Genomic DNA, 24,286 nt, shown 5'->3' on the forward strand with positions numbered 1-24,286 from the left:
TGTGTGTGTGTGTGTGTGTGTGTGTGTGTGTGTGTGTGTGTGTGTGTGTGTGTGTTCGTGTTTGGTAAAAGCAATATATCTCTTCGCTCTCTCTCTCTCTCTCTCTCTCTCTCTCCCCCAACTCCCATTCTCTTTTCCCATACACCATTTCTTTTTAATTTTATCCTTTCTACCGGCAGGCGATTTTGTTGGGTTTCCTTTGCTAGTAACTGAGAGGTTAATGAAAGCCCTTTGCTGAATAAAATCGTCTGTATTTCATGTAAACACTCTATATTTTTCCTGTTTATATTGTTTGCTTAATGTAGCGACACAGACATCAATTTCCCATTAGCCAAATACAGGCATCTTTGTGTATTTCTGTTGACAGTTTTTATTTTTATTATTAATTTTTTTACATGGACAGTTTCTGGATCATACATTTTGCGGGAGAAAACCCACTTGATGATGATGATGATGGCGCTGTTGATGTTGTTGATAATGTGGATGGTGATGGGGATGGTGATGATGAGGATGATGATGATGAATTTTCTTGTCAAGTAATTATCTCAGTATAGTTCTGTTGGTGATTCTCTAGACATAAATATAAATTCTGTGTGAACTAAAATTTCTCTTCCTCGCCAGGGCCACCACGACTTCATCATGAGGGAGAGAGACGCCCAGGAGGTCATGGAGAGAGAAAAGTTGGAGCTGGAGTGGCAGACCAGGATTGCAGAGATGGAAAACAGGTGAGAAGGAGGACAGGTGAGAGAGAGGAGAGGGGAGAGGGAGTGCAGGTGAGAGAGGACAGGTAAAAGGCAGGACATGTGAGAGGGACAGATGAGAGGGATGACAGGTGAGTGAGAGGAACAGGAAAAAGGACGGACAAGTGAGAGGGAGGTCAGGTGAGGTGGGAGGGAAGATGGATAAGAGAAAGGACAGGTGAGAGGACAGATGAGGTGAGAGGGAGAACTGGTGGAGTGAGAAGGATAGGTGAGGAGGAGAACAGTTGAGGTAAGAAGGACTGGTTAGGGAGATCAGGTAAGGTGGAGGACCAGTGAAAGGGAGGACAGATGGGGATTGAGGGAGGGCAGGTGAAGCAAAAGAACAGATGAAAAAGAAGACAAGTTTGAGAAAACATTATAAGAGGGAAGCGAAATGAAAGAGAAAGCAGGTGAGAGGGAGGACAGGTGAGCAGGAGGACAGGTGAGAGTGATCACAGGTGAGAAGTGGGAGGGAAGACAGGTGAGAGGGACGACAGATGAAAGGGACGACAGGTAAGGTGGATGACAGATGAAAGGGAGGAAAGGTGAGAGGGAGGAAAATGAGGGGTAACTGAGGACAGGTGAGCAGGAGGACAGGTGAGAGGGATCACAGGTGAGAAGTGGGAGGGAAGACAGGTGAGAGGGACGACAGTTGAGAGGGACGACAGGTGAGGTGGATGACAGATGACAGGGAGGAAAGAGGAAAGTGAAGGGCAACTGAAAAGTAAGGACTGGTGAAAGGAGGGAGAGGTGAAAGGGAAGACACGTGGGAGGGAGGCCAGGTGAGGTGAAAGGAAACACTGGTGAGTGGGTTGGCAGGTGTGAGAAAACATGAGACAGGAAAATTGAAGGAGAAAACAAGTGAGAGAGAGGGAGGAAAGGCAAGACTGACGCCAAATATGATCTGACCTTGTAGGATGTTGGTAATATTACGACACATGGCGTGGCAGAAAGACCTCGTTATTTCTCGCTGTGACGGAGATATGAGCTGCTTCCCAATTGTATTTACCCAGAACGTGTGTTTCTGAGTTCCAGGAAAGCATTTTCAGGGCGTCCAGGGAAGTGACTAGTAAAAGTGAAAAAGATATTCAGTCGTGGCCATTATGCTGATGAATCGGAGGGAGAAATGGTCTTGGCAGCAATAGTGTTACCGTATGTAATGGGGGATGTACTGTATACTAATGATTTGTTGAACGTTTCGGTCAAGAGATTGTCTTTGCTTGCGACGGTGGAATGGTAAGAAAAGTAAGGTAAGAAGAGGAAGTGAGAAAAAAAGCTGCAGTTTTGAGAAATAGCCGGGAAACTGAGAGGGCAAATTCCAGTGTCCAGAGCAAATATATAGTGACATTATTAAGTGTTGTGGAACGATGGTAACGGACTAGTTAATAGCGAATTCCAAAGCGGCGAATGTAATTGTAATATGAGAAAAAGACTAGAATCGTAACATTATGCCCTGAAAAGAATGCTAGAATGCTGTTAAAGTGTCTTAAGGACGTTTTGTAAAGTCAAGCATAGATATTTGACTTGTATTCTGATGCCTTACGGTGTCTGTCTTTCAGTCTTTACCTTACTTGATGGCTATTTTTTTTTTTCTGAAGTTATTAGTATTTAAGTTAGGGTCGTTTCACCAGCTTCTTACTCTATTTTCCCTCAGCAATTCTTCCAGACTATACATCTTTCCCTAATCAGGCAAACGGTAATGATTCTGTATATATATATATTTTTTTTCATCACGTCCATTACTACAAAACTGAAGTGTTGAGACAGTGGAATCCCCAATTTTATTATTAATATGTAACGTTGGGTGGGGAGGGATTATTAGTTGTTTTAATGCCTTGCTTTACCGAAATCGTCAAGAAGACAGTTTCATGGTCTTAGCACAACTCATTCCTTTTCTCTCTGTTCCTTTTTTTTGTTCTTTCTTTTTTTTCGGTGTTTTTTCTTGATTTAAAAAAAAATGACATAATGCCCTAAAAGAGGTTGGGTGTCTTGAGGTGACTTTTGTTGAATCCAAACGAGAACTTTATTCGCGTGAACTTTTTCGTTTTTTGGGGGGTGGGGGGAAGGGGGATCGTCACATAATATTTCTTAGCAAGGCTGAATAAAAGGATTTTCGTCCCTTCAGCTACCGTACACATTATCTCAAGCTGACTCTCTCTCTCTCTCTCTCTCTCTCTCTCTCTCTCTCTCTCTCTCTCTCTCTCTCTCTCTCTCTCTCCAATTGCACCACTCGTCATTACTATCGTCATTGCAGTGGAAGCAGGTTATCTGATCACTGGCTGCATTCCTGTTAGCACACAACACCAGTCTATCCCAATGCTTCCATCCTTATAATTGTATACTCAGGTTTCTTATTTGTTAAGTCTATTATACAAGTCGTTATCAGTATTCCTTGGCTTACGTACAGGGATGATCAGTTGTGTTTCTCAGTCTGCTCTTTCCGTCTTTCTGTCTCCTGTCTTTTAAAACGCAGTGTATCCAGACATCTCGATTTAATAGGGAATCCGAGACTCTTTGTTAAAACTTTCACGGTGTGGGAAGGAGTTTGCTGACTTTGTGTATTCGGTATCAATCATCGTTTATGCCTAAAGAAATATTTATTCAGTCTACTAGAGGAAGTTCACGGCCCAGTAGTATTCGATAGTTTGAGGGATGTTGGTGAAGCTGGTTAGTGATAATGGCTAGGTTTAGAAAGTGAAGTAGCGAACAAAGTGAAGTCGAGAATTAGCATCAAGAGTTATAAAGTAGAGATTGTGGAGTTGCATGCAGCTTGAATACCGTAAAAAAAAAAAAAAAAGTTAAGGTTAAATCAGATACACCTGCGCCTGACACTGACAAATGTGAATGTGATGTGTAGATAGGTGAGTGAACTGGCCTCTTGCCAGTTTGGACTACAGGGAAGTTGAAAATATCGACATTGATAATTTTTGTTGTATCAGTAGTATTGCCTAACCCCAGGCTCCTCCGCTCCTCATGGGGCAACATAGGACTGGATGTTGGATGGATGGATCAACATGAATCGGGTTTAAAATATAACAGTGTCGTTAGAAAATATTACTGATTATCAGGTACTTTGCTGGATAATGCTATGCTTTGATTTAGCAGTAAATAATGATAGTACAACATCGAGGACCGTCCATTTTTCAACTGTTTTTGGAAATTGCTTATTACATTTCTTATTTTTGGCTAAATAGAAGCATAGCGCTGCTCATTTGTACTGATATTAAGTCAAAACTATTTTCGCGCAATAGTTTTCGATCATAACGCGGCTTATGCTAATACTGCGAAAATTTTCACTGTCGATACTTTCCACTTCCTTGTTGCCAAAAATTCGCACGTGGTCATCTTTGAGGACTTGGGGGGCGGTCGGTTCAATCACGGCCACAGTTGTGAACAGTTCGAGGATTTTAATACGATTTTGCATTGTTCGCTGCCTTTCCACATGTTGCCGAGCCCTTACACTCCTAATGGGGCAATGAAATATGAGGCAATGGATAAAACAATCTTTCGTTTATTCAGTGGTCATATACCGGTAGCTTTATTGTTTCACGTATTTCTTATGTGTCTAATCCTACTTCCTTTTTACGTAGTCCAGAATACGAAATTATATTCCTCAGAATTTCCATTTCCGTTGATTACACTCTTCAGTTTTCTTACTCATGCCATAAGCATGTATCATAAACGTATGATTATGTAGGTACAAAGACTGTTCACCTCAGTTTGTCTTGAGCTACTTGTGTTGTTAGTGCTTTTGTTTCTGTACCATAAATATCTTCATTTCAGAGATATTTAGTACCCTGTATTTTGCAAGTACAATAGGTCTTCGTTTAAACTTATTTTGGCATTCTTCTTTGCTTCTAAATCCACAGTAAAGTAGTTTGATTGCCTGTCATGATTCTAATTATCTTTTTAGAAATGAATCGTTAGTGCCAAAATTTAAAGCATTGTAACTGAAGTGATTGTAATATTATTTTTAGCACATTCCTGCTTGAAATGAGAATTGACGGTGTTGTAGTCGACGAATAACAAGCGCTGTTAGGAGGCGGTGGCTCAATCGGTAGAGAGTTGGCCTGCAGTCCTGAGGGACCCGGGTTCAAATCGCGCTGAGGCAGGGAACAGTTTAAGGATTTGAATTTCATAAAATCAGACTTTACTGATCTACCAGAAGACCCGCCGACATGTAAAAATACCCCCGCTAATACCAATACACCAGTCCTGTATGAGACGGCCCTAGCATGTATTCAGTATGGACGGTGGGTGTTAGCGCCGAAGTGGTGACATGTAGAGGTGTGCGTACGTAGGAGGACTACTGGGCCTTGAAAGCAGGCTGTGAAGCCTATGCCCAGAGTTGGTCACATAAAAAAAAAAAAAAAAAAAAAACAGGTATACCTCATGTACAGCCAGAGAAGTAACCATCTTCCCAAGGTTGGACGAATCCATACCTGAAAAGTTGAACCATTTGAGACACGCGTTAGTAGAGACAGGATTCCTTCTGTGTTTCGCCAGTTGCAAATATTCTTCAGACGGCGCTGGGCTGACAGTTGTTTCCAGTTACTCTGTCAAAGCATGTACCTGCTGATAAAGAGATGCAACAACTATATTTACTGAATGGCAAAGATGACAGTGAGGTGCATTCCAAGGACTTGCTTTAATCACTTACCCCTCCCGCAGGTACAAGACGCAGATACGGCGGGTGACCGACGACATGGAGGTACTGGCGGCCGAGTGTGAGATCCTGAGACGGCGGGCGGCAGAGTCTGGAAGCGGGGAGTCCGTGTTGAGGGAGCAGCTGATGGCCATGGAGAGGGAGGTGGACCGGCAAAGGAGGGAGTGGGATGTGAGTAGGGGCTTGGAAATATATTTAACTGATTAGAACAACTGGTCTTGCTAGGTTACGGAAGGGGAAGTGGCATACTGGTAGGGACCTAGAAATATGACTGACTGATTGGAAAATATGCTGTTGCTTACTTAGAGAAGGCGGGGAAGCTTAGAGATGAAGAATGATTGATTAGGTAAAAGCCGATTCTTGATGATCACTAGAAGAAGAATGCTGAGATAATGGGCTGCATGGGGAATAGTAAAGGAAACAATCAATTCCTGCAAGGTACCAATAATTTCCTTAGTATACGACGTGCAATAGTTGATGTGATACGTAAGTTTTCAGTTGCATTGCCGGGTGAACTGGTACAAGTAGGAAGCAAACTCTATCCCCGGGTCAGGAGAGGATGTGGGTGTGGCTAGGGAGAGTGGGGTATGGGCAAGGGAGGTGGGATGTGAGTAGATGCAATGGGATGTTGGTAGAAGCAATGGGTTATGGGGTAAGGGGAGAGGGATGTGAGTAGTGGAGAGTGATGTGAGTATGAGAGAAGGATGTGGATAGGGGAGTGGGATGTTTGTAGGGCAGTAGGATGTGGGTAGGGCATTGGGATGTGGGTAGAAGCATTGGAATGTGGCTAGAAGCAGTGAGATGTGGGTAGAGGCAGTGGGATGTGGACAGGGCAGCGAGATGTGTGTGAGGCAGTGGGAGGTGTTTAGAGGCAGTGAGAAGTGAGTAGGGCAGTGTAGTATTTATAGACAGTGAGATTTGTGTAGGGTAGTGGGATGTGTGTAGGGCAGTGGTATGTGTGTAGAACAGTGAGATGTGAGTAGAGGCAGTAAGATGTGAGTAAAGGCAGTGGGATGTGGGTAGGGCAGTGAGATGTGAGTAGGGCAGTGGGACGTGTGTAGGGCAGTGAAATGTGAGTAGAGACAGTGAGATGTGAGTAGAGGCAGTGGGATGTGTGTAGGGCAGTGGGATGTGAGTAGAGGCAGTGGGATGTGGCTAGGGTAGTGGGATGTGGACAGAGCAGTGAGATGTGTTGGGCAATGGAAGATCTTTAGGGTCAGTGGGAGGTGTTTAGGGGCAGTGGGATGTGGGTAGGGGCAGTGGCATGTGGATAGGGGTAATTGGATTTGGGTAGGGGCTGTGGGATGTGGGTAGGCAGTGGGATGTGTGTAGGAGCAATAGTTTGTTGGTAGAGACAGTGGACCGGCGAGGTGTGGATGGGGGCAGTAGGGTGAGAGTATAGGAACTGGAATGGAGGTAAGGGCAGTGGGATGTGAGTAGAAACTTATTGACTAAACGAGGGTCATCAAGGCAGAGAGTATATTTTCCCTGACAATACGACCCACATTATAATCGATGCTATATCCATGCCACCAGTTACAAGTAATATTGCTGGGTGAACAGGGACAAAAAGGAGGCTGGGTTTGTCCACGGGAGAAGAAAATAAATGGGTAGATGGTAGATATGACAACCACAATGCTAGATATAACTGTTGGTGAGGAGTTGTGTAGGGGAAGAAGGAGAGGGATTTAGGGTGTCTGGGTCGTATGCTGGAGGGATTTGGAAGCGAGGGGAAGACGCAAGGCGAGATAAAGAGGAAGGGCTTATGGGATATGTGAGGGAAAGGTCAGGGATGTAAGGAACGATGGTGTAGCAGTCTAGGGTGGCGGATTCAGGATTTGTTAAAGGGTGAGTGGGCTTCAGAACGTTTTACCCATATTGCCTGTTGACGAAAATAACCCACTTAAGATGTATATAGATATAAAAGAACAGTGGTGTACCGTGAAAGTTAATTTTACACCGTTAAGCCACAAAGCTGCATCAGTCATATAGGGTCTCAGTCATACAATCAGGAATGTTCAGTTATGTATTCCTGTTCTTAATAATTCGGTATACTTGTTACAGAAGAAATACCACTAGTAATAAAGGAGGGGGTGAGGGCGAACTCTTTCTCCCCCCTGTATCCGCCACTGGGGTGATAGGTGAGGAGACGAGCAGGTTCAAAGGCGATAAAGGAACTTGTAAAAAAGTGTGTTAAGCTGCATCAGTAAGATCGACAATTAGAACATAAATGACAGGAATTCAAGATTAGCCCTTTCATGTCATTAATGGTCTTTTGATTCAGCATTTGCCACCATCAGACGATTTTATGTAACTACCAGAGGTCGCTAGTCGTAAAGTGGTTAATGGACACTGCATGTAACCCTCCCTTCCACGTAGAGATGTTTTTGTGGGCTGAATGAAAAAAAGAAAAAGTAATGCTTGGAAACAGCAGGAATAAAACATATAACGCGTCATTTAATTGAAGGGGTTAAAAGCTGTATGGGTGAGTGTTTGACAATTGAAACAAGACAGAATTCCTTTCAGTACGCTTCCGTCTAGTTACCTTTTTTTTTTTTTTCACTTCGCCCACATACTCTAACTCGCTTCATAAGGACCTCTAGTAGTGACTGAGTTGGTGAGGCAATATTTGTCCCTTCCAGTATTCAGTCCTAAACAAATGGACTAATGCAAACTGAAATTAGCAAAGAAATAATGAAAAGGTCACCACTTTACAGAAGGGCTTAAAAAGGAGTTTGGATAAATGTTTTGTGTGTGTGTGTGTGTGTGTGTGTGTGTGTGTGTGTGTGTGTGTGTGTGTGTGTGTGAGTGAGAGAGAGAGAGGGAGAGGAGTGGGAATTAAGAGGACAGAGACGTAAATGTAAATGATGATGCAGGTTGCGTGCGGAAATGTGAGAAATTTGCTGGAATGTAATTTGGTGGTGGTGGTGATGGCGAGGAGAAAGAAAACAGTGAGAAGGGAGAGAAAGGAAGGATGCGAGTAGGAATGTTTGTGCATGTGGAGATATGTAGAGTGGTGAAGTGCAGAGAAAGAGGAGTTGGGCGAGAAATAAAGGGATAAGGTTAAAGAAACAGGAGAAAGAGAGAGAGAGAGAGAGAGGTGAGGGAAGAGACAGGGGTAAGAGAGGAGAAAGGGTTGAGTGAGGGAGAGAGCGTTGAGGAAGGAAAACATAGTTGAGAGAGAGAGAGAGAGAGAGAGAGAGAAGTGAGAGAAGAGACAGGGATAAGAGAGGAGAAAGAGTTGAGTGAGGGAGAGAGCGTTGAGGAAGGAAAACATAGTTGAGAGAGAGAGAGAGAGAGAGAGAGAGTTAAGGGTCGGAAAGAGAGTTGAGGGATGAGGGAAGGAGGGTTACAGGAGTGAAAGAGGGATTAGAGAAGAAAGAGGATTGAGGGAGAGGAAGAGAGGGTAGTGTGAAAAATGGGTTTAGTTAGAGAAAGAGGAGAGGGAAGGAAAGGTTATTATAGAAAGGAAAAAGACTGAGGGAAGAAGGGAGGGATCAAGGAGGAAAAGCAATGATGGAGGAAAAGAGGGTTGAGCGAGAGAAAGAGAGGTAAGAATGACGAAAGATGTTGAGTTACAGAAAGAGGAGAGGGAAGGAATGAAGGTGAGGAAGAGAAACAAGACTGAGGGAAGGAAAGGGCTGCTGAGGGAAGGAGAGAAGGATCAGGGAAGAAAAGAAAGGAAGGAGAGAAAGAGGGGTGAAGGAAAAGAAGAGAGTTTAATGACAAAAAAGCCTGAGTGAGAGAGAGGAGATGGAGAGAAAGAGGAAAGAGGAAATGGAAGAGTACTGAAGGAAGGAAAAAGGATGAGGAAGGAAGGTAGGATGATGGAGGGAAAGACAGAAGGGAGGGAACGAGGAGCCAGGGATAGATATAAAGTTCTTCCCCAGAAAGAGTATGACAAAAAGGCCCGGTTTTGTGTGGAGAGTGGGTTGTCTTGTACGTATTTCCCAGTTATGGTGTGCCTCAGCAGAATCCACTTTAGATCCACTCAGTTCATAGCCACAACACTCGAGACCCAAAATTCCCTGAGAAATATATTATACGAGGTGTACAGTAGGGGGGTCGTATTTCCTTTACAAGATTTCGTAGTACTGCCAAAGCTTAATGAGATCTTGTTACGCCAACCTATGATACTTAGCACGTTGGAAATATTGGTACCTCACTCCTTTTGTTCGGAATCCCAAACATTTAAAAATATAATTGACCGCCACTGCACATGACGTTCATGGAGTCCCAGTGTTGCGAAGCGTGTCAGAATGTCCTGAGAATTATGTGGTGCACGGTATATTCGAGCCGGTCAGACTGGTGGGCTCAGTTTGTTTTTCCTTTAGTTCCTGTTCACAAGCAGTTAGGGACCTGGGTGTAAACTAGTGAGGTTGAGACTAGACTGTTTATGAATAATGATCATGTGACCGACCGGCAGTTTTTTTTTTTTTTTTTTTTTTTTTTTTTTTTTTTTTTGCTGAGGTGGATGTAGCACACCTCCAGTCCTAGTGTTGCATGTCATGTTAGTCTTGCATGTATGATGTTAAATCCCTTTGAAAGATAATTGATGTGATGTGTATGTAGTATTACGTCTGCGGCAGTGCCACATAGGGTGCCACATCCCCTTGAGAATTATCTGAGAGGTGTATAAAGGATTCTTTCAATCCGAATGCTGCATGTGACAAAGCTCCCAGATGTGACTGATGTGAATGCAATGCGAGGAGACTATAAACATAATTCTTGCTTTGTCGAGCGTGTCAGAGCTCCTTGAGTATTTTGTGATGGGAGTGTATTGAGTACTCCTTCAGTGTCAGCGCCACATACTGAGAAAAAATTATATGAAAAAATGTGATGCATGGTGCATGTATCTATCATCACATTGCTACCGGGGTGTGTATCTATCATCACATTGCTACCGTGTACCGTACGTATCTATCATCACGTTGCTACCGGTTGTGGTGAGAATCATGTGATGCAAGGTGTATGTAGTATTATTTTTCCGTCAGTGTTACATATCGTGGTGAGAGTTAAGTGATGAACGGTGTATGTAGCACTCCTTTAGCTCTGTACAACCTATCGTGGATGGTCAGTTTTCTTTTGATGGCTAGTTTTGACTCTGAGCCCTGCTGTGTATTTCCCCACGGGCCTTCCTTCCTGCCCCCATCCCGACTGTGGCGGTGGAGGCAATATTCGCTTGTCAGAACCAGCCACCGATACGCCTGGACCGAGGTACAAGGGGAGAAAGATCCTCTGGCTGACCCTCGCCCTCATGTTCTTTGTTTGAGGGAAACTTTCAGCTGTATCTCACTGATGGCACTGTCCCAAGATGAAATACTTGTTGTTTTCAGCTTGCTGTTAACGAATGCTTTTAAAAATGAATAAAAAGCTTTTGTTTAAGTCTTGGTGTAAGGAAAAAATTCAAGATTGTTATGGGAAAATCAGGAAATTTATTCTGTAGACGTGTTTCAAATCTTAACATGTGAGATGCTGCTGATAAGGAACTCGAGAGTATTAAAAAAAAAAAAAAAATCGCAAGCACAGTCTTCATTAATAAGGGAACAGTAGCATTACCGGTACACATTCAGAAACTTAATAAAGGCCTTAACATGTTCCATTGTAAATAAATGAAGTCGGCTGCGCGATCTCCGTTAATACAATGACACTTCAGTACCAATTGGAACCTTCACGTGCATCTCAGCTTTTGCAGTTTCTGAACAGTTTATTGCTCCTCAGGTTTAATTTAGTTCCTTCAGGTCCGATATAGTCTGTTCAAAGTATTTAGGTCATTTCATAATTATATTTGTATCCATTCAGGCTAAGTCAAATCACTTCAGGTCTGTTCAGGCCATTCAGTTCCATTTATGTCCATTCAGGCCTTTTGCATCCAATCACAGCCTGCAGGAACACTTCAAGACCAGTTACAGCCATTCCAATCAGCTAATGTCCAATCTAATAAGTGTAGTTGATTTCAGCTGTGTTCAGGCCCAAGCATGCTAATTCAGGGACATGTCAGCTAATTTGGGTCCTTCCAGGTCGCTTCTAAGTCTCTCAGGTTGATTCTGGTCAATATAGACGGATTCAGGTAATGCCTATGAAGGCACAAAAGTGTATCCCTAAAGTCAGCGGTTGGTTAAGTAGGTTTTGAGAGAAGCTGATTCAGGTCTTTCAGTACAGCATGGAATGGGCAGGACAAACTCGGATGGTGATGGGGGTGCTTCAGAACGGAGAAGTACATTGTGAATATTATTACTGTTGCAGGCAAACATCATATGATATAAACCTCATCAGATCATAAGTGGGTGGGATGGGCTGGGACATTACTGTGGATCATTTCGGGTTATATCTACGGTGTGTCCAAAAGTAGGCCTGTCTGTGCAGATGTTGAGTTGAGCCAGTTTTTTTCAGGATTTGGTAGGGTGTGGGTTAACGCCTGTACAGAATGGGCTGGGATGATGGTGGATGGTGGGCCAGGAAGGTAAAAGCATACCCTGTGTATGTGGGTGCTGGGGGTTGGTTAATAGTCAGTGGGATAGATTAAGACGGTAGTAGGTGGTGGGGTAGGGAAGGACGCATGTTTTTTTTCTTCGGGTACACTTAGTCATCCAGTCATAATGGCAATGTCGGAGCAAGTTCAGCGAGAAAGGATTCGGCAGAGCCGCATCTTCGCTCGGGAATAAATGAAACACTTTGGCTTCTCAAACCGAAAAATCATCAGAAAAGCCGTGTTTTGACAAAAACCAACCTATTCCTATCAAATTAGGGCAAACCTAACGTTACCCTACCATAATATCTTATTTTGTTTGGGGGGATGAAGAAGGTGCGACGTTGCCGAGTCTTTTCTCGAGGCACTCGATCCTACAGCCAGTATGACTGGATGACTAGTTACACCCGAAGAAAAAAAAAATGCGGCCGAAACAAACATGCCCAGTGATGATGCGTGTTACGAGCCGACGTTGACGGTGGGAAGGTATAAACTGAAGCGATCTCATACAAGTTCGCTGTTGGATAGAGGGAGTGGTAGATAAAAGAGTAGGGTGGGTGCAGTGCAGGGTAGATGGTGCGACTGTAAAGATGAGTAGAGCAGGTTGTTCACTGTTGGCTTGGCAGTAGCATAATTCAAAGTTTTATCACCACAACAGTGACAAATATAAGGACGCACTGCACTTGTAAACACAGACAAGAACGATCCTCAGCGTATATGAAATCAGTGGCACAGTCATTGGTAAAGAAAATTGCCGTGATAAAAACTCGCAGCTGGATTTGGTATCGGGGGCCGCACTGCGACAAGCTGCCGTGATGGGAGAGGGGTGCCTGTAACTGCCTGGAATTGTTTGGTTGCTCCAGACAAATCTCCCTCCGTCCCGCATCGCACCTCGTCCAGAATTTCGCTCCTAACTTTCAAATGGTTTTCGATTGTGGGAAGTGGGCGACTTTGGGGAAAGAGGTGATTTTTTTTTTTATTTATTTTTTTTTTTTTAGTTTCCGTTCTTTTGAGATAGGATGATGATGATTTTATATTATTCGTGCTATATCCAGATGATTTCACCTCCTTCAAACGACTAATGGTATCTTCAGACATTTCGTTTCTTTCCAAGCAGTGTTTCCCATGAGGGTAGTGGGAAAATGTAATTTGCTGAATTTTCTTTAACATGTTGACATTCTTTTAAAACTCTTCTTGCTGTGCCCAAACTAGTTATTTCAGCTTACGCAAAATTTCACCCAACTTTTATACGATTTTCGGCTGTTTGGGAGGATCTTGTTTATTTTTATTCCTCTCATGATCGTAATAACTGTAGTATTTTGTATCAGCTAACGCCAGACGATTTTATTCAGCTGAGTGATTCGCAGGAGACTGAGAGAATTAATACTTATACCATTAACTTGTTCATGATGAGAAGAACTCTAGCACTTTATTCCAGCTAACGGCAGACGATCCTGATAGTGTTAATTTGATGACACCCGTTATAAATATTACTTAATGACTTCTAAGGGTTTACTTTTTTCAAACGATTTTAATTAAATTTATCGTGTGGGGATTTTTTTTTTGTAAGCTCTTGAACACGATGATGTTCTTTAGGGGTTTAGGATAATTTTGTTATTGCGATCTGTAGACGGTATTACTCGGTTTAAAGAAATTTTGCCCCTAACTTTCAGTGATTTTTGGTCACGAGAAGTAAGAAATCTGCTTTTTATATTTTCTTTTACACGAGGACTGCCTTCTAAAATTATTCTTGTCATCTCCCAGCGATTTCATCTTTTGGAAATGAATTGTGACGCGCGCGCGCGTCCTCGTGTGTGTGTGTGTGTGTGTGTGTGTGTGTGTGTGTGTGTGTGTGTGAAGGGGAAGGGAATATAACTAATTTATTTTTTTTTAACATTTTGAGTACAGTTTGCATACTTTCTTTTCATGTTATTATTGGTACTGTACCTCCGATACTCATTTCATTTCCTGTCTCTGCTGTTTTATTCACTCTACGAAGTTTCACCAACTTTCACATTATTTTTGAGTAAAGTGGAAGGAGGATGAGAAGAATCGTTGTATTTCATTTTCGTTTTAGCCTCTACAGGATTTTTTTTTTGTATTATTAGGACAAACTCCGAGCATGTTTAATTATGTCTGGGAAATATCAAATGTAATTTTCAGGTGGTTTTCGACTGGAGGGGAGGATTTTTTATTATTTAGGTTCTTACATCTGATTTTTGCAATACGATGATGTTCCTTTGATAGTATTCGTGGCATCTCCTGACGATGGTGTTTAATTCTGACTTTCAAGCTATTTTTCAGGAGTATAGGGGAAAGGTCTTTAACATTTTCTTTTTAGTGTCTTGAGTATGCTGACGACTTATCACTGCAGTCACCAAATCAGCTTAATAATCTTAGGCAAATTTCACCTGACACTTTGAAACCATTGAAACTGATTATTTTTTTGCTGTTTTCGTTTTCTTGGTATCTTCAGGCGATTTTATTCAGATCAGGAGACTTTTCGGGCTTGGGGTATTATATTTTGCCTTCGTTAACTCTTTCTCTTCTGTTAAACATTAAGTTATTGTCTGGAGAAAACGTGTAAAAGAGAAGCGTCATTGAGCTAAAAGTGTTATGCCCATATTTTTTCTTTCAGTATTGTCTAAAAATTCAGCATCACATGGATTGCCTCTTTGCCTTTTTTAACAACAGTACTGTATTTTATTGTTTGTATCCTCTCTTTCTCGCGATTGCATAAAAATATCAGTTCCCCTTCGATTTCTCTTTCGTTTCTTTTAAAACATCGCTATACGTTTTTTCCAGTTCCATATGAGAACCCTAGGCCTTAGGTGAATTTCCTCTCCGTTATTTGTATTGTATTTCATGGCTGATGGTCATTTCTTTTTGCTGTTACATAAAAATTTAGTCACTTCCATTTCCCCGTCGCATTTTTGTTCATGTTTATATGTAAATATTCCAGCCATCACACATATACACTTCACCTTTTTCCAATTTCCCCTCCGGGTGGGGGGGTCTTCAGGACGTTCCCCGACATCCGTATATACAAAAAAAAAAAAAAAAAAAAAAAAAAAAAAGGACCTCCCCGTGATTGGACAGGCGAGATTGTTTACATTTTCACGGTGACGGCAAAGGGCAGTTCTCCCAGAGTGTGATCCACTGGACGAGGGATTTGCTAATGTTATTGGATTTTACTGGCAAACAACGCTTCCTGGGAGACCGTGGTGAAGGTAGGATAGGGAACGTGGAGTTGGAAGCCAAGATATAATTCAATTGATAAGAACAACTAGAATGTCACATCAGAGGTAGCTACGGAAAAGAAAATCTGAGGAAGGTTATTCAAATATGAAAACAGCACAATTTGAAGAATATAAAAGTTTGGGAAAATAGTAAGCGTAGAGGAAATGGGAACCTGCAAAATAACTGTGGCAGGTACAGATTAAAAAAAATGTTATGCAAGTTCAGAGAATAAAAGACCAATGTTGAAGGAAAAAACCATCTGGAGACAGAAGAATGGAAACAGAGATGACATTCTAGGGGTGAAAAGGCTAAGAAGGAAAACGAGATTATCAGATCAGAGGTAACTACGAGTGGTAAAAATAAAGCGGTGAATGAGTTATGGATGTTTGAAGAATTTAATGAAACCATCAGGAAGTAGCACAACTATAATGAAGTGATTAAAATATGAAGTTGGATTAGAATGCCAATTATTAACTCTGAAGTAATAGAGGGCAAGCAAGGCGAACCGATGATTAACCCAAGTTTAGGAATGCAGCAGTACCTCTGAATAAAAAGGCCCTACAGTTGGTCGAAAGGCCGAACATTTGACTGTGACCTGTGACTTTGACCTTCGACCGATTTTTTTAACAATCAAATTACACCATCCTTACCTGACTCTCAATCCATCTGCCATGTTTGGTCTAGATTGGATCAAAACTGTTGTGTTGACCTTGCGCTGTGATGTTGACCTTTGATCTGTTGTTCGCAAAATCGAATCTCTTCTTCCTTGCCTGATCTTCAACACTACCAAGTTCGGTCAAAATCGAATAAAAACTGTTTGAGCTATGAAGATGAACATTTTACTTTGCCCCATGACCTTGACCTGTGACTGATTGTACTCAAAGTGAAATCACATCATCAGTCACCATCCTTCAACCTTTCCACCAGGTCTGGAGTAAATCCCATCAGTACTGTATAAGTTGATCTTGCCATGTGACCTGGCCTTTGACCTCTTGTTATTAAAAACTATAGTAGATTAATGCCTCGGAAGACCATCAACCCTTTCATCAAATTTGGTCCAAATAGGATTAAAACTGTCCTAGTTATATTGTTCAGCACACACACACACACACACACACACACACACACACACACACACACACACACACACACACAAAACAACAACAACAACAACAATACTCTAATTTCACTTGGCTAGCGTGGGTGTAAATACCGTCTTGCAGTAGCAGGAATAGAATCAATACGCGTCCTTGGACTCATGGATTGAGAACAGAAGCTTGATTATTAGTTCAGAGGTACAGATAAGAAAAAGAAAGAGGCAAGTAATCCAAGTTTAAGGGATACAGGTGCAAAGTTGAAATGAAGGTTGGGGGCTGTGGCAGGATAAGCTTGGGCGCCGGCTGGAGTCAATACCAATTCGTAGCAGGCAAGGCAAGGCGCGCGATTTACAAACTAACTTAAAATTGGATTGAATTTTATTGTGTCAGTATGTCTGTTCATTTGTTTATCTTTATCTGTCTCTATGTCTGCCTCTTCATCTGTCTGTCTTTGTCTATCCATCTGTCTACCTATCTGTCTACCTGTCTCTCTGTGTGTGATTGTGTTTGTAAAATGGCTAACGCTGCTCCGTGTGAGAGGTGGCTATGTTTGTACCTAATAATACATAACCCTTCCTCCCATGACACATATACTGATACTCATTCCTCTGTGCACTTCCACTTATATATTCACATAATTCGCTCTTTGAAAATTAATTTGGTCTTTACTATTTACAACTGCTTATTTAATATTTATAGCTGCACATTTAGCTGTCTGGTCACCCTTTCCATTGCGAGTCTGAATAACCTGATACTGCGTCTTTGAGAAACTGCATAGTAATTTCCACTGCTTTCTATTCTCATCGCCACGTAGAATAAATTGTTGGTTATAATATGCCGGGTAAAATGCTATATCAGACTATATAGATGTGTCCATTCCATTCCGTGCCCATCTCGACACAGAATAAGCTGGTCTTCCTGTCGGCCTAGCAGCATAATACTTTCCACCTCATTCTCTTCGTATCGCTTCAGGGAATAAAGTGATGTTATTCTTAGCCAGGCTGCACAGATAATTCCTTTCCAGTATGTTCTCAGCACTACACCTAATGTCTGATTCTGTTCTGTGCCAAACTACTCAAAAATTTCCGTCCTATTTTTTTAAACGACTTGCCGAGAGAATAGGAACGCTTTATATACAGTATGTACCGAAAGAAAAGGGAATAACTTTGGGAACTGATAGATGAGGGAACTCAAAAAAAAAAAAAAAAAAAAAAAAAAAAGCAAGAAAAAAGAAAATAGAGAAAAACAGAAAAGAGAAAGAAAAAGAAAAAACTGAGCTCTATTCTTATGGGTTCAAGTCTAAACCGTTAATGGCCTACAGCTACTAATGGCCTTAATGCTGAATTATGAGGCATACCATTTTCGCTCAAAAGGTCATCAGTAAATGCAGCTCAGAAACGACCGAGGTTTGAATCCGTGTTAATATACTTTTCATTTTTTCGTAGAATTCCCCCATCCATTGTTTCCCAAAGATGTGCCCTTTTCTTATATGTTTCTCAAAGCTGTGCCCTTTTCGTACATGTTTCTCAAAGCTGTGCCCTTTTCTTATATGTTTCTCAAAGCTGTGCCCTTTTTTTATATGTTTCTCAAAGCTGTGCCCTTTTCTGCTAAGTTTTAGTTTTTCCAAGGACGATCACCCTTCCATTTTTTATTTATTTATTTTTTTTACTCTAACCTAACGTAACCTACCCTAACAGATTAACCTAACCGACTAACAAACCTAACTGATCCTAAGAAAACCAACCTAACCTAACCTAGACTTTCCCGGATAAGATAAGAAAAGGTGCAAAAACGGTAGGCCTACACAGAACAGAAATCAGGCTCCCGGTCCATCCTGTTACTGAAAGGCACTGTCCCATGGTAAACAGCTGGTCTTACCTGTGTTGACAATGCAAACTCATCCATTTCGGCATGTCAGAAATATTTAAAAAAACAGAGCTGCCGAAATTGCTATTCCCGCTCCACATAGAAGTTGGAATGACGTTGGCCGGCTACCCCACACTCTCTTCCCACTCATTTTGCCAGCACATTTTCAGTCTTTTGGAAATTGCACTTTAACCTGACGTCGTGCATGATTTCTCTGTTGCTTTCTCTGTCTCTGTCTCTTTCTGTGTGTGTGTCTGTCTTTCCGTTTGTCTATCTGTGTTTATATCTGTTTCCCTATGTCTGTCAGTCTGTCACTGTCTCGGTCTCGGTCCTCGTCCCTGTTCCTGTCCCTGTCTGTCTGTCTGTCTCCCCCCCCCCTCTCTCTCTCTCTCTCTCTCTCTCTCTCTCGTGCGGTGGTGAAGCATAATCTTCCACTCTTTACCCCAGAATATTTAAGTTCCTTTATTGAACAAATGACATCGGGGTTCCTTAGCAATCTCAGGCTACCATGACTCACTCTTCTCGGAATAAAATCGTCTGGCGTTAACTGGAATAGAATACTAGAGTTGTCCCGACCTAGAAAGGGTTAATTTTAACACTGCTAACACTCGGAGTCCTATATTCACTCTCGGATGAAAAAAAAATCGTCTTATGTTAGCATAGATAGAATAATAGAGTTGTTCCGTACATGAGAGGGTCAGTTAGAGCTTAGGTACGTCCAGCGATATTGCATCTATCCGACTGTAAGTGTTTTGCGTGTCTAGTTATATTTTCCGGCCCGTGTTTTCCGCCCGATTGTAACTAACTAGCCAGACCAGCCTTTGATCTTCTTATGGCAGAGTCCAGAGTCCGTTCAGCCTGCATCAGCGGGATTATGCTTGTGGCTGAGCGGTTCATTAGGGGAGAAAATAAATGAGTGCGTAGTATTGCAGTGTTAAATTTATTTGTTTACTTATTTACTTGTAATGCCGTATTTTTTACATATTCATGTATTTGTTTTATTGCCTTATTTATTTATTAATTTTTAATGCCCTCTTCATTTATTTATTTATTTTACAGTGCTATCTAAATTTTAGATGTTATATTTGGAGCTGTATATATATATATATATATATATATATATATATATATATATATATATATATATATATATATATATATATATACGGTACTGTTATGGGTATATATTACGGTGCACACTTAACCTCTTATCAGTCACCTAGACGGTAGGGTAAAGCTCACAAGGAAACTAACTTACTTTCCACTGCTTAGTGGTAGGTGGGGGCGCTCACCACCCACTCACTCGATGTAGTGCTGCTTTGGGTGTCTGCCCTTTCCTCTTGTCCTTCCTTCCAATTCTGTCATTCTTTCCTCCACTCTCTCAACTTCCTTCTGCCTACAGGTGACTTTACACTCCCTCTTCTGTCTTTCTTTTCTTCATTCTTTCCTCTTCCTTCTACCTATGAGTGACTACACTGAGTGACAAGCCAAATGGTTTCCTGTACACCAGGAAACCATGTACAACGCTGGGTGGTAACCATATAACCAAATTATGGCACCTGGTGGTTTAGTGGGTAATTAAGGTGCTCCGATCGGATTGAGCCGGTGCAGGTTTATATCCAAGGGGTGGTTGGAGTTACTGCTCACGTAATGCCACTCAGGGATGAGTGAGGCTGGTCACTCACGTCATAAATGTTAAGACCAACTTGCATAGCCCCGGGCTTCTACGCTCCTCATGGGGTGACACAGGATTGGATGATAGATGGATGGATGTAACATATACACAAAAACAAACGAGGATTCATTTACAAAAAGGGATCCATGTAGTCTTACAATACATATATAAAAATGAGTCATTCCACTTTCCTAACCAAATTACAATAAGTGAAAGCTACTTACTCACAGCTTGAGGAACTATAACTCGTTGTTGATGTCATCGAGATATGATCCACACACCAGTATTATATGGAGAGGTAAACCAAAAAGGGGAAATGATGCTCAGTTTGTGTATTTTGTAATCAAAGTGAACAAATGTGTCTAGTGATACACCGTGTCTAGTGGGCAATGCATCCCGAATGTGTCTAGTGAAATACCGTGTAAAACTGTGTCTCCCGCTAGCTCCTCACAATTGAATAGTAGCTTGCCTCCTTAGACTTAACAAGCCAGTGGTTTGTTTAAGTAAAATCTATAGCCATTTACACCAAGGTAGGCTTCTACCAGTCACAAGCTAACACATCCTCCTCTTAGCCAGTTAGATGTTGTTAAGAAGGCGAAGCTGGTCGGTCATTGGAGAACACTCACAATAGCTCCTCCTACAGTAGTATATTGGAAATTACAAAGTGTTATTTTGTCCAGGAACGGAAAACACACAATAATGATTTGATCTTTCTTGCAGCTGTTTTAATAGTGGAAGAATAGTGAGGTCTTAATTTCTCAAAACTCGGGTGTCAATGATATTCACAAAAAATTATTTAGTATTTTTGGCCATTAGTCTTATATCCCTACTTTATCTTCACGTCTTCCACCTTCATCCAGTTCCACTCCGCTCCATCTCCTACTCCACTGGATAACCACATCAGTGACATATTATATACGCACGCACGCACGCACGCACGCACGCACGCACGCACGCACACGCACGCACACACACGCACGCACACACACACACACACACACACACACACACACACACACACACACACACACACACACACACACACACACACACACACACACACACACACACACACACACACACACACACACACGTGTGGTTGTGTAGGTGTGTCTTTATTTGTATATGTAGATTCTTGGATCTGTGAATTGCTGTTAGGGCTTCGACAGCTTGGATGATTTGGGAATTAGTGTCTGGTTCGTTTCAAGAGGCATGGTTAGATTAGGTCCCTTTGTGCATTCTCGTTCCTTGTGTTTAGGATCCCACCACACCCCGACTTTAGGTGAGAAACAAGGTCAGGATGATAATTTCTTGGTGGAGGATTTTATACCCTCCAATGCAGGAGGTTTCTCCAAGGTTAAACCAGATTTTCTAGGTAGGAAGAATAAAATAAAATGGCGTTCTCGGACTGAGGAGATATATATTAATTTTCGCTTACATTACTGCATAGGGGATGAACGTCATTATTCAGGCTAATTAGTGCAGCCTTTGTGTAACTGTTGCTGGTGGCCTATATAACGACGATGGTAATGTTATAGATATTAATATGGATAATGGTAGTCTCGCGTATACAATATGTAAATGTAAGCAGAGAAATTGACTTCTCATAAAGAGGAATATTGCAGCAAAATTCTTTTTAACATAAGTCCATTATGTCTGAAGAATAATGAAAATAACCACACATACAGCATGCCTTTGCGAAATTGTATACATGTGCAATAATGCAACTTGGTTAATTCTACATAAAAAGTTACAATGTTAGTCATCAGAATTCAGTGGTCACAAAACATTAGCCAAAATTATCACAGCAATATAAGTTATATTAATTTCATCATTATGATGATGTGTTCTTTTTAATACTTCCTCTTACCTCTAGATGCTTTTAATCATACTGAAAAGTTATTGGAGACTCCATCTAACCCATATACAGTAGTTAGAAAGATCACTCCTGAGATAAATATAATCGCTGGAGGTAGCAAAAATAAAATATAAATTGTCACTGGATGGGAAAGGGTAGACAGCACTCCTACACGATTCTTAAGTATGTCGTCCTTTGCAGCTGAACCGACAAAGGAAGGACCAGGAGACGCAGGACGAGAGTCTTCGCTTCAACCAGGAGAGGCGGGATTACGAGACCAAGATACGCAACCTGAATGAGCAGAAGAGACTCAAAGACGAGGAGTGGGAGGACAGGCTCAGGTGAGAGGAGAGGAGAAGGAAGTAGGAGAGGAGGTGAGAAGTAGGAGATGGGGAGGGAAGTAGGATAGGAGAGAGATAGGGAAACTGATTGAGAAGTGCCAAAGCTGAACAGACGGAAAAGGAAGAGAGAGAGAGAAGAGGAGATATCAGTAAAAGAGAAGCTGCAAAGATAGGAGATGCTGGGAGATGAGAAGAGGAAATACCAGAGGAAAGGAGAAGAGAGGAGAGAGGACAAAGGAGAGAAGAGAGGCAGGAGAAGACAAAAGAAGAGAGGTGAGAGTACTAGACCAGGATACGCAATCTGAATGAATGGAATGGTATCGGCTACGGGCTCAAGTGAGAGGACAGGAGAGGTGGAGAGAAGTGAAGGAGAGAACATGGAAAGCTGTGGAGCGAAGAGAAGAGAAGGTAGATAGGTAGAGCAGTAGGAAAGCCGTGGATGGAGGAAGGGAAGAGAAGAGAGAGAGACTGAAAAACTAAGGCAAAGTAGTAGGAGACCCGAGGAGAGAGAGGAGAGAGGAGAGGAGAGATGCGGGAGATGACAGGAGACGAGAAAGGGGAGTGCAAGGCGAGGATACGCAGGCTAAATGAACAGAAGCTTAGTGATGTAGAGTACATGGAGAGGCTTGGGTGGGAGGAGGAGAGGGAGGAGAAGAGAGCAGTAAGATAGAAAAAGAGGGGATAGAAGAGAGTAGGAAGAGTGAGGAGAGGGGAGATTGAAAAACTGAGGATAGGAGAGGATGGAGAATGGTTAGAAAGACCGAGGAGAGGGGAAGGAAAAATGAGGAAAGGAGAGAGGTAAGTAAATTGAGGATGGAGAGGAGAGAACAGATGAAAGAAGAAAAACTGAGGAAACATAAGGAAAGGTTGGAAACTTGATGAGAGGAGAGAGGTAGGAAAACTGAGGAGTGAAGAGAAGATAGCAAGGAGAACTGAAGAGAGAGGAGGTGTGAGGCAGGAAAATTAAGAAGAGGAGAGAAGAGGAGATGGACGAAAACAGAGGAGAGGAGAGGAGAGAGGCAGGAAAACGGTGAAGAAGAGAGGTTGGCAAACTAAGAAGAGAGGGGAGATTGAGAAAAACTGAGATGGGAAGAGGAGAGAAGTGGGAAAACTGAGTAGAGAGGTGAGAGGTAGGGAAAGTGAAGAGGGAGTTGGGAAAATTAAAGCCAGAAGTGAAATAAGTGAGGCACTATTTCGGGAAAGGTACACACACATGATCAGGGGGAGGGAAGCAGCTGAAACATAAAGTGAGCGGCAAAGACGCAGGGGAAGAGAAAAAAGATGGCCGGAGATTAACACTAGTAATGTTGCAGGCCAAGGCTCATCTGCACGTGAACTCAGTGGGCTGTGGGACAAAGTTGCCCTTTTTTCTTCAGTCCACTATCCTCCATTCGGAGGAGAGGGAAGGAGTTGGCGAACGTTTGTATAACCGGACAACTTCACCACCCAGTCATATCAGTGCCTTCACGTGAAGGCGTCCCTCACCAGCATCAGTAACGTAAGCAGAGACAGGGAAGTTACCGAAGGATGAAGTAAAAGGTTAAATTGTAGAAAGACTTTGGGGTGGGACGAAAGATGTGTGGAGGTGAACAGGGAGAGGATAGTGGTAGAAAAATGAAGAAATGAAGAGATAGAAGAGACTAGATACAGACTAGGGTGGGCTGGTACAGGGGAGAGGTAAAAAGATGAGCAGGGAGAGGGATGTGGAAGGAGGATGGATACCAAATATGCAGAAAGATACTGAAGAGAGGAATGGTGGAGGAAAGTGAACAGTGCCAAGGAAGAGGAAGGAAGATGAATCAGGAGGGAGAAGTAACTGAATGTTGGGCGTAAGGCAGATGTGAAGGGGAAGCAAAAAAATATGAAAAGATATAAGCAAGGACACGAGAGGTAGGAAGATGAGCAGGGCGAGGGAAGCGCCCGAAGAATGGGGTGGGAAACAACATTGACGTTTGGGAGGGGGAAGGGATGTAAATATATAAAAAAAAGGTGATAAAGGATGGCCGTCATAGGAGTGAAAGGTGAAGAATGAGAGGAAGAGAAAATGCCATAATAAAGAGAGATAGAGAACAGGGGAGCAGATGGGTATGGGAGATAGTACGAGAAGTGAGAAAAGAGATGGAGAAGAGATGTAAGTAAAAAGGTGGAGGGGACCAGAATGAACAGGGTGAAAAGAGAAATGAAGAAGGAGAGGGGGAGAGGTTGTAAAAACGAAAGAGGAGTAGCTTGTGCGAGGAATGGAAGATGAAGGTTGGAAAAATTCGCATTGTATTTTTGCTGTTACTAAACAGTTTCATTCAGCACTGGGGTAAGTTTTGAACTGGAGGGGTTAAA

The 24,286-nt window shown here is 42.2% G+C and overlaps 1 protein-coding gene across 3 annotated transcripts in view; it reads left to right on the plus strand.

Annotated features, from left to right (window-relative positions):
* Positions 1–24,286, plus strand: part of LOC145397813 (uncharacterized) — an 856,770-nt gene that overhangs the window by 414,894 nt on the left and 417,590 nt on the right. For all 3 annotated transcript variants that reach the window (XM_080270837.1, XM_080270836.1, XM_080270838.1), the window contains exons 6-8: positions 622–725; positions 5,412–5,577; positions 21,813–21,952. In XM_080270837.1, coding sequence (XP_080126963.1) covers positions 622–725; positions 5,412–5,577; positions 21,813–21,952 — 410 coding nt within the window. The remainder of the gene's footprint in view (positions 1–621; positions 726–5,411; positions 5,578–21,812; positions 21,953–24,286) is intronic.

The sequence above is a fragment of the Coenobita brevimanus genome, chromosome 43 (assembly GCF_032717465.1).
Source record: "Coenobita brevimanus isolate Jiangsu-jjx chromosome 43, ASM3271746v2, whole genome shotgun sequence".
NCBI lineage: Eukaryota > Metazoa > Arthropoda > Malacostraca > Decapoda > Coenobitidae > Coenobita > Coenobita brevimanus.